Source organism: Elephas maximus, chromosome 6 (assembly GCF_024166365.1).
Source record: "Elephas maximus indicus isolate mEleMax1 chromosome 6, mEleMax1 primary haplotype, whole genome shotgun sequence".
NCBI classification, from domain to species: domain Eukaryota; kingdom Metazoa; phylum Chordata; class Mammalia; order Proboscidea; family Elephantidae; genus Elephas; species Elephas maximus.
Genome location: NC_064824.1, coordinates 60,124,216 through 60,140,862, shown reverse-complemented (window position 1 = coordinate 60,140,862; position 16,647 = coordinate 60,124,216). Strand labels below are relative to the sequence as shown.

At 35.3% G+C, this 16,647-nt stretch overlaps 1 protein-coding gene across 1 annotated transcript in view; it reads left to right on the top strand.

Moving 5' to 3' along the window:
* The window catches only part of KCNH7 (potassium voltage-gated channel subfamily H member 7), a 562,840-nt gene that overhangs the window by 482,041 nt on the left and 64,152 nt on the right, over positions 1–16,647 (top strand). The window contains exon 7 of the mRNA XM_049887314.1: positions 9,693–10,118. Coding sequence (XP_049743271.1) covers positions 9,693–10,118 — 426 coding nt within the window. The remainder of the gene's footprint in view (positions 1–9,692; positions 10,119–16,647) is intronic.

Genomic DNA, 16,647 nt, shown 5'->3' with positions numbered 1-16,647 from the left:
TCCTGTGTCTTGCACATGAGTGTTCATCCGAGTGCGAGGTTTTTAAGTTCTTGGCAAGAAGAGATTCTAGATCATTCTCTTCATCCACTATTTTGCCATAGGTGATTTGTTGTTGTTGTTGTTAGGTGCGATCAAGTCGACTCTGACTCATAGTGACCCCATGTACAACAGAACGAAACACTGCCTGGTCCTGCGCCATCCTCTAGTAAAAGCATTTTGTTAACTCTGAAAACATTCACACCAAGTCTTATAAAATCCTTTCTTCTATTGCTGGAAACAGCATGTGTAGTAGAAAAACATGGGCTTTACCCCCACAAAAAAGTGAATTGAATACTGGTATGGTATTGTATGTAAGAGCACAGGGCCTAGAGCCAGACAGTCCTTGGGAAGTTAGCTAACCTCAGTTTTCAGATCTGTAAAGTGGGATACTAATGGTACCTACCCTGCAAAATTGTTGTGACATGTAATGATGTAAAACCCACAAAGCCTTCAGTAAATAATAGGCATTCAATAAATTTAAGCTAAATTGTGTTGTCGATAATCCTATTGTTGGCTATGAGACCTCAGGTAAATTATTCAATCTCTCTGATCCAGTTTCCTGACCTTTAAAAATGGAGATTATAATGTCATAAAAAGAGTAGCTGACAAAATTGAGTGTTACAATTCAATACCTGGCCTGGCAACTAACATAAGACATTCAGTGTTAACTATTCTCTTTCTCTAAGAGGCAGCATTGATGAGCCGAGTAGGCAGTCTCAGGAGTCACTGTTTCATCTCATATACCTTATTTCAAGGGAAAAAGAAAGCAAGAACAAAAGTAGGCTGACAAAGGAACACTAAGGAGGACAGCTCAGGTCCCTTCTCAGGCATCATTGGTGGCAAATGCAGGAGGCAAGTCAAGTCTTCTCCCACTTAAGGAAGGAGGTATTGGAACAAGCACATCATTCCCCAAAGAAGCATCCCTCTTGGCTCTCTTTGGTTTAGTGGTAGTGACTCTTGGGGGACAGCTGGGCAGCAAGAGCCTGACTGAGCAAAATGAGCATGAACACAATCTGTTTCTTTGTGTTTCTTTGCCCCTTTCACACCACCCTTGTGAAGGTCACCAAACTAATGGGGTAAGCTGGTTCTTTGATGGCTACATTATTTTCCTAGGTTTAGAGGTGTCTTTAAGGATCTCTGGTGGCTCATGGTTAAGTACTCAGATGCTAACTGAAAAGTTGGTCATTTAAACCTAGGCAGAAAGACCCGGTGATCTGCTCCCATAAAGATTACAGCCTAGAAAACCCTATGAGGTAGTTCTACTCTGTCATATGGGGTCACTTTGAGTTGAAATCAACTCAATGGAACCTAACATCAGCAACAAGAGTTGGCTTAATTCTGTTATATATAGACATTATGTACCATTAACACTTGCAATCTGATTTAAGTAAATTAAACTTCAAGAAAGAGCAGTGGAAGGGAAGGTATGAGTTATGGACTTGATACTTTCTCTCCTTCCTGTTTGGTGTCTTTGTCTCATCAAAGATCCTTGTCTGTGTTACGATAATGCTAGCTGCTGGAACTAACAAATTTCCATATTTCAGTGGCTTCTCTCAATAGTTTATTTCTTGCTTAAGCAAGAGTGAAAGCTGATATTCCTGTTCAACAAGGGACTTTTCTTCTCTTGAAAATTTGATGGCCCTGGTTTCCTCCATTTTGAGGCTCTACCATTCCTTGAGCATTAATAACGTCAAGTTTTGGAAACATCTGCCTTAACCTTTCATGCAATGGAAAGAAAAAGAGACAGCATAAAAAGACACACCTGCTTCTTAAAAGCTTTGGCCAAGAAGTGCCATGCCTCAGACACGTGGCCACACCTAGATGCAAAGAGGACTGGGAAGTATAGTTCTCAGGTAGGCAAACACATTTCAGCCACAACTCCATTTCACGGAAGGAAGAACAACACATTTTGGTGCACAACAGCCATCTCTGCACAGCAGGATCATAATTTTTTCTCTGATAATTTTTTTGTCTTGCCGTTTCTATTACTTCTTTCCCTTTAGCCTACAAGCATCACCATTCAAAAGCTATTTTAGGTGCCCACTATGTACATACTAGGTACTGTGCTAAGCCTCAGAAATATTGGCTAGGCCTTTTCTTCATCCTTCATTTTAGTTCTCCCCCAGTGTATTCCCCTCTCTCTTTATACTCTCATAGCAAATTAATCCACATTCTAGAGCTTCGGTCACTGCCTCTGGAGGGTGAAATGTCTAGCTCCAATTCCCTCTAGAGCTCTATTCCAGACCTTCCAACTGTCTGCCAGACACCCTCCTCCTCTGTGTCATCTGTTACCTCTACCTCAATTTGTCCTAGCCAAACTTTGTTTCTTTCTTCTATCTCTAAGCCTGTTCCTCAATCATGAGAGCTTTTGACAAACATTTGTGAAAAGCTTCTCATGAACTAGTCTGCTAAGTGACCCTCCTCCTCAATTCCATTTTTTCTTAGATTAGACCAATGTAAAAACAAAGGTAAAGGTAAGGAAATGGAGAGAAGAGTGTTCATGTACAGTTTCCATGGGGAAGGGAAGAGGAGACACAGAGACAGGGAAGCAAATATTAGGCCAGAGAGCACCTGGTATCGACTACGAGATGGCATCACAATCTCCCCAGATCAGTCTGCCACAAGGCCTGAGGGCACAAAACCAAAGGGCACCATCCAATTAACTGTTGGCTTGGAAGTCAAGAGTATGGCTCTGGAAGAAATTGTAATTATTGATATGAATATATTTAAAGTAATTTATTAACATATTAAATGTTTAAGTTATTACCCAACCTATTTCTCTCATAAGAGTCATATATTTTAAGAAGCAGGTTATTTCATATTAGCATATATAAAACCCATTGCTGTCCAGTCAATTCTGACTCATAGAGACCCTATAGGACAGAGAAGAACTGCCCCTCGGGTTTCCAAGGAGCGGCTGGTGGATTCAAACTGCTGACCTTTTGGTTAGCAGATGAGCTCTTAACCAAGATAAAACACTAAGTCTGACATTTAGCTGAACCTAGATGACTCTGTTTTTTACAAAATCACACAATCACCACCACTTAATCCAACAACACACACACACACACACACACACGACCAAATATCTATTTTATCTAAGCCTTGAAAAAATTGTTTAAATACAGAAAGCTACAGAGAGGTTTTCATGGTCCTGATTTTACTACTAATTTTAATATTTGATTTAATATAAAAAAAAACCCTATGTGACAGATTTGATTCATTGTGTAATTCTTTTTCATCTCTTATTTTGAATATCTGGATCATCATCAGTAGGACTGCCTGTTTCAGTGATACTCAGCTTTTATTGTATTTCTCAAGTCATTTGCTGAAAAGCTAGAGGAGTTTAAAACTTTCCTGATGCTATATAATCTATCTGATTCATTTTGTTACTGGCTACTCTTTCTGATAGATAAAAATACAGCTAGCCTATTAGTTAAGAGCAAGTCCCGAGTAAAGGATAAATAACAGATGAACAGTCTCCACCAGCACCTCAGCATGGTGTTTAACGGCTGCCAAAAGTACTGTATAATCTTTTGGAAGGCTTAATCGTTCCCTATTGCACTTTTCAAAAGAGAAGAGTAGTTATTAATCCTGGTGTTCACACAAATTTTTCACAGTAGACCTTCATTGAATAAATAGTGCTGTTTCGTATAAAGATTTTGGTTTTATATAACATTTAACTGTTAGAGCAATGTGCTAGCAAGAAGAATAACTGTATTTGGTAAAGAAAACCATATTTTATGCTGTATTAAACTATACATTTAATTGGTGGTTTGAGGAACACTGGAGACCATGGAGTTTCCCTTTTTTAAACAGTGAGGTTTGGTTTTTTTTTTTTCTTTTTCTCTTAAAAGGAAATCCTTATAATAGTTCAATTAATCATGGTTTATCTTTCTAAAGTATGTTATTTCTCAAATGTGTAGGAGAAGCTGGCTCGCCTAAGGAAATGTAATAGACTTTGCAGCAGCTTTTTTTCTTTTTATTCATTAGCCCCTTAGAATCCTATTGATGTTGCTAAAACAAATTTTACCTACCCAACATTTCATTTCCATCAATACAGTTCCAAAGCACTGTCATGATTAATTTTAACTTATTGTAATTTGTGATTTGTACACTTATCCTCTATTTCCAAAGAGACATAAGGTGACATTAAAAAAAAAAAAGATTCATTTCTAGCACTAAAGGGAAATAGAACAACTAAAACAATGTAAGTGGAAATAGAAATAAAAGTCCTGAAATTCTAAACTAATAAGGTTTCCTATAAGGTGGCAAAAAAAAAAAAAAAAACTATAATTAATGAAATAACTAATATTGTCAGTTCTTTAAAAATATAACAAGAAAAATCCTTTCGGTTCCTCAAAAGAGATGATTTTTTTTTTTCTATAAATGGATTCTAAAAGAAATGTATAATATAAATCTTTACAGAAAAGACTTTAAACATTGCATTTAGTGGTAGTTCTGTGGGAAAAAAATGCAACATATACTGCTTCTATCAATGCAGAATGAAAGCTTGAAGTTTTAACATGAAACTCTAAAAAAGTAAAAATATTTCAGCACGAGGCTGAACCTGATGAGTCTCCAAAATGTGGCTGTATTTTAATTCACCCGATGAGGCAATGCAGCTAAGTATACTCAGAGAATCAATATCTGCAGACTTTACCAGGCCCTTCAACAGTCTTTTGTAACATGGTTTGTCACAACCATCAATTTGATGGCAAATAGTTCAAGGCTGGGTAGAGTCAAGATTGTGTACAGTTTGTGTGGCTAAATGGAGGTCTACATAATATGAATTAGATGTGCAAAGAGAAAAGTAAACATTCTGCTGTGTAAACAGGAATCCATACTTGCCTAACACGAACTAAATTAATTCTGATAGGGCTGAGCCCTGTAATGTTTGTAGATGGAGGTTTAGTTTTTTTGTTTGTTTGTTTTTATCCCATCAAGAAGTTAATTTCCATCTCTTTAAATATTTTAGACATTTCTGACTGAGATTCTAGAATTATTTTCTAACTTTGTATTGTGAAAAATTCTAAGTGTGTTATAAAAATAGAATACTACCTACCCATCACCCAATTTCAGTAATAATCAACAGGCAGTCAATGTTGTTGTATATAACCAGCACTTCTCTCCCCTCCCTGCTCCCCCAACTCTGGATTATATCAAAGCAAACCCCACATTTCACCCATCAATATTTCACTATGTATCCCTAAAAGGTAAGAGCAATTTTTAAAAATATAATCTACAATATCATTGTCACAACTGAAAACAATAATTGTCAATAATTCCTGTGAAAGCTTGTCTATAAGATGGACACAATTGATTCCTTCTCTTCCTAAACACATATGCCATTTCCTCATCAAGAGATGGAAGCTGTTCCTCTACTTTTTTTGAATCTGGGCTGTCCTGGACTGCTTTGGCCAATAGACTATGACAGAAGTTATGTTGTGCTAGTTCTAGAACTTGACTTTAAGAGGACTAAAAGTTTCCACTGCCTACTTGTAAGTACTCAGCTTCCACATGAGAAATCTTGCTACTCTGCAGAAAACACCACAGGGGAAGCCCTATGGAAAGTGACTATATGGACAGACTATATATATATATATATGTGATTCTGCATGTTTTTGGTTCTTCCTCCATTCCACTACCAGATGCAGCTATCTAAAACCAAACTTGGCCACCTTGATTTCCCTGCCTAGTAACTTTGAACAATTCTCAAACCATGGAAAGGAATACTCTCAAAAGGCCATGACTTCTCTTGGAAAATCTTAAAATTTCATTTATCTTAAAACAATATTATAATATCCTGAGCCACGAGGATAAGCACCTAATAATAACTGAGTGCTCAATCCAGTGCCAAATGACTGCATTTGGACTTACAATAAGACCTTATGATGTTAAAGCATGCTGTATAAATAAAAGTTTTTGAAGTCACATCACTAGTAAAAGTGGTGAGAGAATTGAGTGATCATGTAACACGTGCATAGTCATATAGAATTCAAAAGAACCTGTCCCATAGCATATGGTACCATGCCAATTACTGTAGATGCTTTGTCAAAACATATTCCATTTTTCTACATACCAGATTACAGTGGTACTCTATTATAGGTATATTGGAATATAAGCAATGAAGTACCCTTCTAATCCCTATTCCAGAAATAATTTGACTAGGTAATCATTTAACGCCGAATTCAATAATGCCTCAAAGGTAAATTTAACTTCAAGTAAACAAAACCCTTATAGAGTTGCCAAGTAACATTATTTAAATTGGCTTTCAAAGCTTGGTAGGATCAGAGTTTGCATTAAGGATTAAGTTAGATTATCCTGAAATAGCAATCAAATCTTTGAAGTTTTTAATAGTCTTTTGACAACATAGTTTTGCAGAAGGACACTGAGATTAAATATAGAAAAGGATTTTATCTATTAGATGAAGCCATACAAAATTGCCAATGTTCAATCATTTTGACCTACAGAAATGTCAAATATTGAAAGTGATGATAATTTGAACTCATTGGTTTTGTAAATATTTTTTGTAATTCATTGGTTTCCATTTTAATCATATTAAGAGCTATAAGCAAAATAAGTTTCAACCTAGTTTTATTTTTATGTACATTTAACTAACATTATAAATAATATTAGCAAGTTAGCATTGGGGTTCTGCGATGTCTTCCTCTTTAAAAGGAGTCTGTGTGTTACTCAAGTGTGAGAAACCCTGGCCTAAGGGACAAAGTCTGAGCTCCCTATCTTGTCACAGAAGACCTTTAGCAGCCTAGCACTGCCCCTCTCCACCGCTGTCTTCCAGTGCTACTTTTCTTACATTTTACCCTTCAGCAATACAAGGCTGCTTACAATTTTGCTACAAACATAACATTATTTCATGTCTGCCTGCCTACCTTTGTTCATCTTGTTCCCTCCCCCTGGCATATCCTTTCCTTTTCAACTTTCTCATCCCCCATCTGCCTACTCTTCCAACTTTTACTGAAAACCTCAGTTCAAGTGCCATCTTCTTTATGGGGGTCTCAGAAGGGCTCCCATTTTCCTACAGATCTGTCTCTCTCAATAGAACATAAACTCTGTGTTATCAAGGACAGTACCTTCCCAGTTTTTACATCTCCAGCTCTTAGCACAGTAGTCTTCTAAATGTTAAATGGACGTCTGTTGTGTGCCGTAGAGTTGATTCCAAATCATTGTGACCCTCTAGAACAGAGTAGAACTGTCCCACAGGGTTTCCTAGGCTGTAATCATCAAAGAAGCAGATTGCCAGGTCTTTTCTCCCACAAGCCACTGTGGTTTTAAACCAAGAACCTTTTGGTTAGCTGCCAAGTTCTTAACCATTGCACCACGAGGGCTCCTTAATGAATGTCTATGTATGTGGAATGGAGAGGGTTTCATCAACAGTTTTCACTAGTCAGGGGCAGCTCCAAGGTGTGTGATGCATTCTAGCTTATACTTTTGCTAAAACAGGTACTTGAATTGCCCTTTCTGGGAGGTTGGTTGATATCAGAAGCATGTCACATAAACAGTGAGCAAGCTCAGGCAAATATCCCTGTCTTAAAAAAGACATTTGTTGTTGTTGTTGTTATTCTCTTTGGATGATCTTTTCTTATAAGAAAAAATTATTTATGTATTTGGGGTTTTAGAAAGATCTCGGCAGCTCAAAAATTGTAGTCTGGTTTCCCTAAAGGACACCGTGTGCATAGAGGAATCTAATGAGAGAGGGGCCTGGAAAGAGAATGAGACCAAACTTTAGATAACTTTGAAGGTCAGAATAAGGTTTTGGATTTTATTTTGTACTTACTGTTGCTGGGTTTTGAGACAGGAGAGTTACATGATGGTGCTTTGAGAGTTGATTCAATTCCTTCCAGACCAAAATGTCCTACACTGGTTTTCTGTGCTATTAATCTGCTCTTATCAAATGACAAATAATCCAAACATTATTCTTATTGGATTTTGAAAGTCTTGTACATGTATATATATATGTATTTTGGGTTCTGGGGATTTCTAATGTCAAAAATAGTTACCTGACTTTATTTCTAGATTTGTGTGTGTATGTGTGCTAAAAATTAACTCCTATCATTTCTCATGCTGTTCAAAATTAAAGCCCCATTTTCCCCATAAACTGGTTGGTTCAAATTTACTCTGGTCCAGTTATAAATGGTTAGCCTCTTTGTTTTGTTTCGTTTTGTTTTTCCAGAGCTTATTAAATCAATTTATCTGTTGTCTAGAAGCACCTATGCCTATTTTAGCTGAACTCTTTTGTTTTGCCATATTTAAAAGTCTTATTGTACGTCATTTGGGGTTGTTAATTAGCTTCTCAAGTTCTTTTTTAAAAAGTTGTGGCAACTGGTCATATATTTTTAAAAATATCTGAGATACGACAAAGAAAATATGACATAAAATTGAAATTTGCCTGAGATAATAATTTATTATTATAATCAAGTTAAAGCCAACATGGACAGAATTACCAAGAACACAGAAATAACATCCTTTGGCTAACCACTGGAGTATTGCCCGAGGTCCACACTACAAAGCTGATAACATATTAGCTGTGTTTAGAATAATCTAGTGTAAAAAAATGCACTTAGTAAAATTAGAGTCATTGCATATGATATGTGGGTTATTTATAGAAATTAAGATTACAATCCACCTTCACTTTAAAAAATGCCTACCTATGCCATTTGTGGCACCATCAAAAATTTTAAATTTATTAAACCCCCTATATTAAGAGTAATCACATTTACTGGCTAGCCAGATAATGTTTTTGTTTCAAACTTGGTTTTTGAAACTCAGTCTAAAATCACAACTCATGTTCTTTTCTACCTGATAAAGTCACAATTCAATTTTAACTCTCATTTTTTTCAGATAAACTAAGGCTCTAAAAGGTAAAACAGTTTAGCCTACCCCATGCCTTATTAAGTAGAATCAATCTTAGAGGCTAAGCATCCCGTGGTGCCTAAGAATCCTGCAACATTTCCAGATCAATATTGTACCATTCTCCTTTCACAATTCTCTAGATGTGGATGGAGGATTTGAGGTAAAAGTATATTTATCTCAGAATATAAAATATTCTCTTCAACTTCTTTAGGAAAAAAACTGTTATGTGTTTATTCTTATTTCATTTGCTTTTTTTTAATGTTAAAAACAAATTTCAGGTGAGAAAATTCTGCTACATTAAGGATTTGAATGGCTTGCGTTTAATTTATCAGAGTTTAATTACATATTAAGTAAATGTAAGTTAAATGTGACCATGGATCCTGGTAGACTGCAGGATTCATTACAGCCAATCTTTTCTTAGGTGTCAAAACTGAATTACTCCTGTATCAAAACTGATTTATAATTTTCTAAAAACAGCCATGTATTTATATTTCTGAGTAGTAGTATATTCCAAAGGAACCCATAACTATCCCTCAGCACCTCAGTGACAATAGTCATTATATTTCAATGAAAAGCATGTGTATCAAGAAATATCAATGAAGTTTGCATGGGCCAAATATATGGGTTCCTTTAAATGTATGGGTGTTTTCATACATACTTCAAAATTGCTTGAATCCTTTTAATAAATTTTGCTGCATAATTACCCTAATGTTTTTATAGGTTTGCCAGATTAAATAATGACATTTTATGTAGCATATGGTCTTCTTTTCTATACTTAGGTTCTCTCTTTAGGAGCAGATGTCCTGCCGGAATACAAACTACAGACGCCACGCATCAACAAGTTTACGATATTGCACTACAGTCCTTTCAAGGCAGTCTGGGATTGGCTTATTCTGCTCTTGGTCATATACACTGCTATATTCACCCCCTATTCTGCAGCTTTTCTCCTCAATGACAGAGAAGAACAGAAAAGACGAGAATGTGGCTATTCGTGTAGCCCTTTAAATGTGGTAGACTTGATTGTGGATATTATGTTTATCATAGATATTCTAATAAACTTCAGAACAACATATGTAAATCAGAATGAAGAAGTGGTAAGTGATCCGGCCAAAATAGCAATACACTACTTCAAAGGCTGGTTCCTGATTGACATGGTTGCAGCAATTCCCTTTGACTTGTTGATTTTTGGATCGGGCTCTGATGAGGTAAGAGCTGTTAAGAATCTTATTTTCTGAAAGATTGCAATCATAAAAGTTAATCTATTTAACTGCAAAAAAAATAAAAGTTCCTTTACAAACTTTCCATATCTCACAGATGAAATTCTTTTTCATTGGAGATGTTACAAAATGAAATGGAACCATTCAACACTACAAGTCATTCAGATTTTTGTTTTGTTTTGTTTTGCTTTATGTTTTTTGCTAAAAAATCCTAAAGACATCCATTTCTTAAACAACAAATTAAACTTTGAGACAAGTAATACACAGCACACAGCATTTTTCCAGGAGGTAAAGCCTTTACATTTAACTTCATGGGTATGAAACTGTCAAACATTAAGAATCTCTCTTTGTTTTTTTAACTGATTTGAGACAGCAGGGACTTGTTTTTTTGTCTAAATTATGTGCAAGAGGGCACCTCCTGAAATGTTTTGTTCAATGCCCTTTCTTTTAAATAACATATAGATTGGAAAGTACTTCTTGTGTGTTCCCAATACCTTATAAAGTCAGTAGCTTTAAGAAAATATGAAAAGTACATGTTGAGTGCATTTTCTGGGTAAAGGGCCCATAACTTTACATCAGATTCTCGAAGATATCGATTCAAAAGAAGGTAAGTGCCTTCATTCAACTGCCACTAATTTTTATTGTAAATAATTTTCCTGGATTCTACAATGGAAATATTTACAGAAGATGTGAAAGTAGTTCTAAAGGAGTGGCTTGAGAAAGATAATAATCTCAATGTGTTGAATTTTTGAAATTTAGAATCCTTTTCTCCCTAAGAACCACCCACCACCAAAGTTTTTATTTGTTTTGCAAGGGAAGACCAAATAGAAAAAATCCCTTCAAAGGGTTGCTTCCTGGCCAATTAAGGCCTCAGGGCTAAAGAACTTCCTTTGCCAAGGGGAAACTAAATGTAGGCTTAGAAGTAAACTCTCTCTTATAGAACATGCCTGTCAAACTGTGAGGCATTTAAAAACAGGACAGAAGAACAAGATGTTGTTCCTGGATTGTAACAGTCACTCCACTACAAGCCTTAGACAGTATCTGAAGCCTGACTTTCCTCATCTGAAAAAAGGTGATAATGCCATAATAATACCTTCCTGTCGCAAATTTTGTTTTTTGTTTTTTTTTTTTTTTTGAGACTCTAATGAGATAATACATATAACATTATTAGGAAAATACTAAGTTGATGTTAAACTAGTTGAACTTTTAATATTAGATTCTCCTGAGTTTAATTAAAAGAACCTGATTTTTTTTTTTTTAATTAATCTTCATCTTCATGTGTTTCTTACAGTGGGTGACCCACGTAATTATAACAAATAAGCTCTTATTGATAAGTAATTGAATAAAACCTCACTCCTACAAAATTTAAAATACGTACACCAGCTTAGTGAAATGAAAGAATGAGTACATAAACAGGCAAATAGGACTGTTAGGAGAAATTGATATACTTATGACTTTTAATCAATAACAAACCAGGAAGCATTTGGGTATGCTAATTATAACCATTCAGAAAGAATTTCTAGGATTCAATACTTGATTAGTTTAATTTCATTTACCATATCACTGAAAATAATAAAATTACATTAAAATGTGTAGTTAAAATGATCATTATTTCTAATAGGCCTTCCTCCTAGCAAGATGAAATAAGAGAAAAGGTACATGATTTGCATTAGTTTAGGATGATAGTCTTAGGAAAATAGGGTATCCAGGTCACCTTTATCACGCAGCATCAAGGAAAAGGTGAAGCTGGCTGGAGAGAAAGCAATGCCAGTGCTCAGTTCCTGTGTGACTGCATGAATTCTCTTCATGTTAACGAAGCTGCATCTCACCCTGTTTAAGAGGTGATGTGATACTGAGAGGATCCTGGCTTTGACGTCAGACTCACCTGGGTTTGATTCTCTTCTCTAACACTTACTTGATGTATTTAGGCAAGTTGTTTAACTCATTTAAGACTTTATTTCTTTTCTGTAAAATGGTGGGACTTGAGTTTTTTGTGATTTTTAGAAGAAAAAACCCAGCATGTATAAAGATACTAGCCCAGTAACAAACATGTGGTACTTGCTTGCCAGAGGTTACTTTCCTTCTCCATCCCATCTCTTTGAATTAATGTCCCTTCAAAAACTAATACATTATCACATTATCCATAAGTATCTTAATTATTCATTTATTCAACAAACGTTTATTGCGTGTCTATTATTATCTTATAGAGGTTATTCACATTAGTTAATTTCAGATTAAAGGGACCCTGAAAAAAATGAGAGGTAGAAAGGAAATGTTTTGAAAGACAGCTATTGGGTTGCAAAACATAGTTGCCTGGGGTACATGGTGGGGAGAAGCAGTCAGGCATCAAGGATAACAAGTGGATTTGGAGATTCAGAAGTAAACAAGAAAAGTCTCTATTCTCCACCAACTTATACTCTAAGATTGGGGAAGAGATTGGGGTGGGGTGGGGTGGGGTGTACTGGCAGCAGAAGGCAAACAATATTGATGAACCAACAAATAACTGAGCAGGATGACTTCAGTAAAGGATAAATGCTATACTGAAAACACACCAGGTGCATTTGACAGAGAATGACTGGGATGGGGTGGATATAAGGAAGGGCTACTGAAGAGGTAATATTTGAGTTGAGACTTGACCAAAAGGAACCAGCTACATGAAACTTCAATGCAGAATATTTCAAACAGAGGGAAATACTAGTAAAGGCCCAATTTGGGAACAAGCTTGGCATGTTAGAAGAACAGAAAGAAGGCCAGTGCAGCCACACGAACCACAAGTGAGGCATGCATGGAGTGCTAGAACATAAGAAGGCTGAGACAGGGACTGAATCACGTACAGCCACGGGGCTTGGAGCTTATTCTTTCCACAGAGAAGTAGGAATGACATTATCTGATTGACTCTTGGAAAGATTGTACAGTCTCATGTCTTCAGAATGGATATTCAGGGTAGAAGCAGGGAAACTGTTTTAGAGCCTATGCTGTAATGTAGGAGGGACAAGACAACAGGTTGGACTACATAGTGGTGATAGAAATGAACTAGACAAATTTAGGATATATTTTGGAGGTTAGCAGTCAGTACTTGTTGATGGATTAAATATTGTATGGAGGAATACGAGAAAAAACAGAATCAAGGGTAAGTTCCAAGACTTTTGTTATTGGTTGGTTCATCTTTTATTTTTTATTTTTGGCTTAAGCAAGTTTTACAGATGTGATATATTTATCCAGTGAGGAAAACCTGGGGAGAAAAAAAAGCGTGTTGTAGGGGAGAAATTCCTATTGTGGCCATGTTAAGTTTGAGATGCCTATTAGTCATTCAAACAAAGATGGCTTGTAGCAACTGGAGGTGGGAGTTAGACACTGCATGGATAACTAGAGAGATATAGATGTGACTATAAGAAAATGAAATGAGATTCATTCAATTAAAAATTAAAGATAATCATGGTAAAGTTTGGCTTGAATCAGCGCTTTTATACCAAGTCCGTGCATTAGTTTCACTGTGGATCTTTTAAAAGAATATAGAGGTAGATCTGAAGTGAAGCCTTTAAGTATGCATTTTTGAGTGTTATGATTGGTTCCACTATTTAGATATACAAGTTCCAGTGGCCATATCTAGGCTAGAGAGAATGTTCAGGAGATGGGTTTTGTCCTCATAGGTAGATATTTTTCCTAAATAAATACATAAGTATATTAATAAACAAATGGAGGTGATTTTCAGCTAAAAATAAGAACAGTTATGATTTCTTAATTCCTTCATTTTAATGGCATTGGTAAAATGTTTTCTTCTGTGCATCACAGCATCATGGATTTTCTTAGAGAAAATATTTTTGTTAATGTCAATTAAAATATTAATGTCTTCCTTGACAACTGCCCTAGATGATAAGCTATTTTAACATTTTTCTTTTATTTACATTTAACTCTGGAGTGGAAAATTTTTTGAATTTTGAATCTACATTATTTTACCAATGCTAAGAGAATAACTCAACATAATAATTTCTGCTAGAGCAGACACTATGCTCTAAATTAATCATTTTCCAAATGGCTCATTTAAGTATTTTAGCTTAAGTAATGCATATCACCTACTAATAACTAGAGTATATTACATAATGTCAAAAACATTTTGAAGAAAATGAATACTACCAATAACTGGTCTTGTCTATGCCATTAATATCTTTCTGTTAAGTCTATCTAGACAGACCTAGGGGAAGATTGTCAATTTCCTCATTTTTACATGATCAACCACTATGCTAAATTACCTCAATATCACTGAAGCAAAGGAATAATATTATTGGCTCCAAAAAGTCAACTTTTGATTATCTGCCTCAAATTTCCCCTTATTTTCCCTATCTGTAGCAAATCTTACTTTCCGAGATATTAACAGTTAGAATGTAGAGTACTCTGTTTAGTTGCATGCTTCATTAATTTCTTCGTTCCCTAAAAAATTAGTGTTCTCCTGAATAATTATTTGCTTTGTTGTCATCTCTCCTCAGAAAATTTACTGATAATTTTCATGAATCCTGAATCCAAAGAAGAGAAGACTTTGAAATCTAAACACCTGCAGTACTCTTTAGGAAAACTTTCAAAAGAAAATAGGAGTTTCTATTCACATTTATACATTTGCTTCAATTAGTCCGATAGATGAATAACGGAGTGGGCATGAGGAAAAAACTTAGCAGGCATCCATATAAAAATTCTGATAATCTTGTCAGTTTTCATCCTGAACCCAATATTTTCAGTAGATAACTTAGTCCGTTGGAAATGAATTTCTAAAACATCAGACATACACATGTTCAAATATAAACAACAAGCCACACTCTGGAGATGTATATGCATATACATGTGTATACGTAAAGTATCTATGTCTCTGTCTTTAGAGTAGATTGTTTCTGGGAATTAAGGCAGAAATTTCCAGTGACTTATGTTAGAGCTCTTGGTCATGTCTTCAAAAATCTGTAACTTGACAAATGGGAGATATAAGATTCCAAATGGTATAATTTTTTTTAACTCCTTGGAAACTCTACAGGGCAGTTCTACTCTGTCCTATAGGGTCGCTATGAGTCGGAATCGACTAGACGGCACTGGGTGGGTAAGGAAATATAAGAGCACTCCACTTAAAAAAAAATTTCGCTTTCAGTTGATCATTTATTCATCATTTATATGTGATCTATTGACCATATTTGCTAGAGATGGCATAGGGTAGAATTTTGGTTAAATATTTCTCAGGACACGTCTAAGTCCCATTTTTTAAATATAACATCCATATTTGTTATCTGTGATGTTTGCCTACTTCTATCTAGAATTATTTGATAACCAGTATTCTATGTCACTGTAACTAAAGAGAAACTGAGTTCAAATTGCAGTATAATAGAATGTTAATTATAAAAAAAAAAATAAAATGGTCTCAAGTGTAAAAGCTGTTAAATATTAGAATGAGTTTCTAAAGAAGTTTCCTTCTCTCTAAAAGCCATTTGTAAGAATTTGGAGGTTTGCTATGAATAAAGGAATGATAAGTTAGGTGATTCCCCAGGGATCTTTGCATACTCAAAATATAGCTCTTTGTATTAGTGAATGTGTCCTTAGAAATATAGACATCATGTGACTCAGCTGAACAAAAGACTAGAAACTAGTTTCACTGGTAGTGAGTTTTGCTGGGTAATTTATTGAATATTGTAGACAGCAAGTACCAGAGCTGAGAGGGAATTGAAAAGAAACCTAAAGCAAAACATGAGCATAAAGTCATGTAATTTGTTATCCGCTACTGTTTCTATTTCCCCATTTGTACTCAAATATTTCTTGACAAACAGGACAGAATGATGGATTGAATAGAGAGTATCAGGGATGATTCATTCTGACAACCATGTAGTTGATGCTAAAAAATTACATATTTATATTTCCTCCTTTATAAAAGAGTAATTCTTTTCACCTACACATAAGGAGAGGTTTTAGACAGTAAGACTCTGAAATAAACTATTTTAAATGTAAGATTCTTGAAAATGCTTACTAAAAATAAAGCAGAATCATTTTTTCAAAATTATTTTAAAAATTCTTTCATTAAGATACACTTTCATATCTGTGAGAGAGAAAAAAATGTACTTCATCATTATTTTCATCATTATCATGAAAATAATAACTTAGCACTGGAAACAACAACTCACCTCTCTGTACATCCCAAAATGAGCAAAAACTGGAATCCAGTTGTGATAAGCATGGCTCAACTACCCAAGCTCCTCTCACTTCCAGAGGGTTTCTAACACTAACTGGAAAGAATTCAGGGGAGATTGAAGAACTTCCCCTCTACCCCCTGTGGCTACTATGGCACAGGGAAAAAAAAAAAATAGCATTTTAATTAAAAGGTTTTTCTGCTACTTAGTGCTCTTTTTTCACCAAGGCGGTATTAATCAATACGGGTGGTAGTTAAGCCATGTGTTATTTCTTTAATTAAGATGTAAGTGTTCTTAATGCATTTGCATGTATTTTGTGAAATAAACACCAACAATGAACAGATAAAATGACTCAATAATTG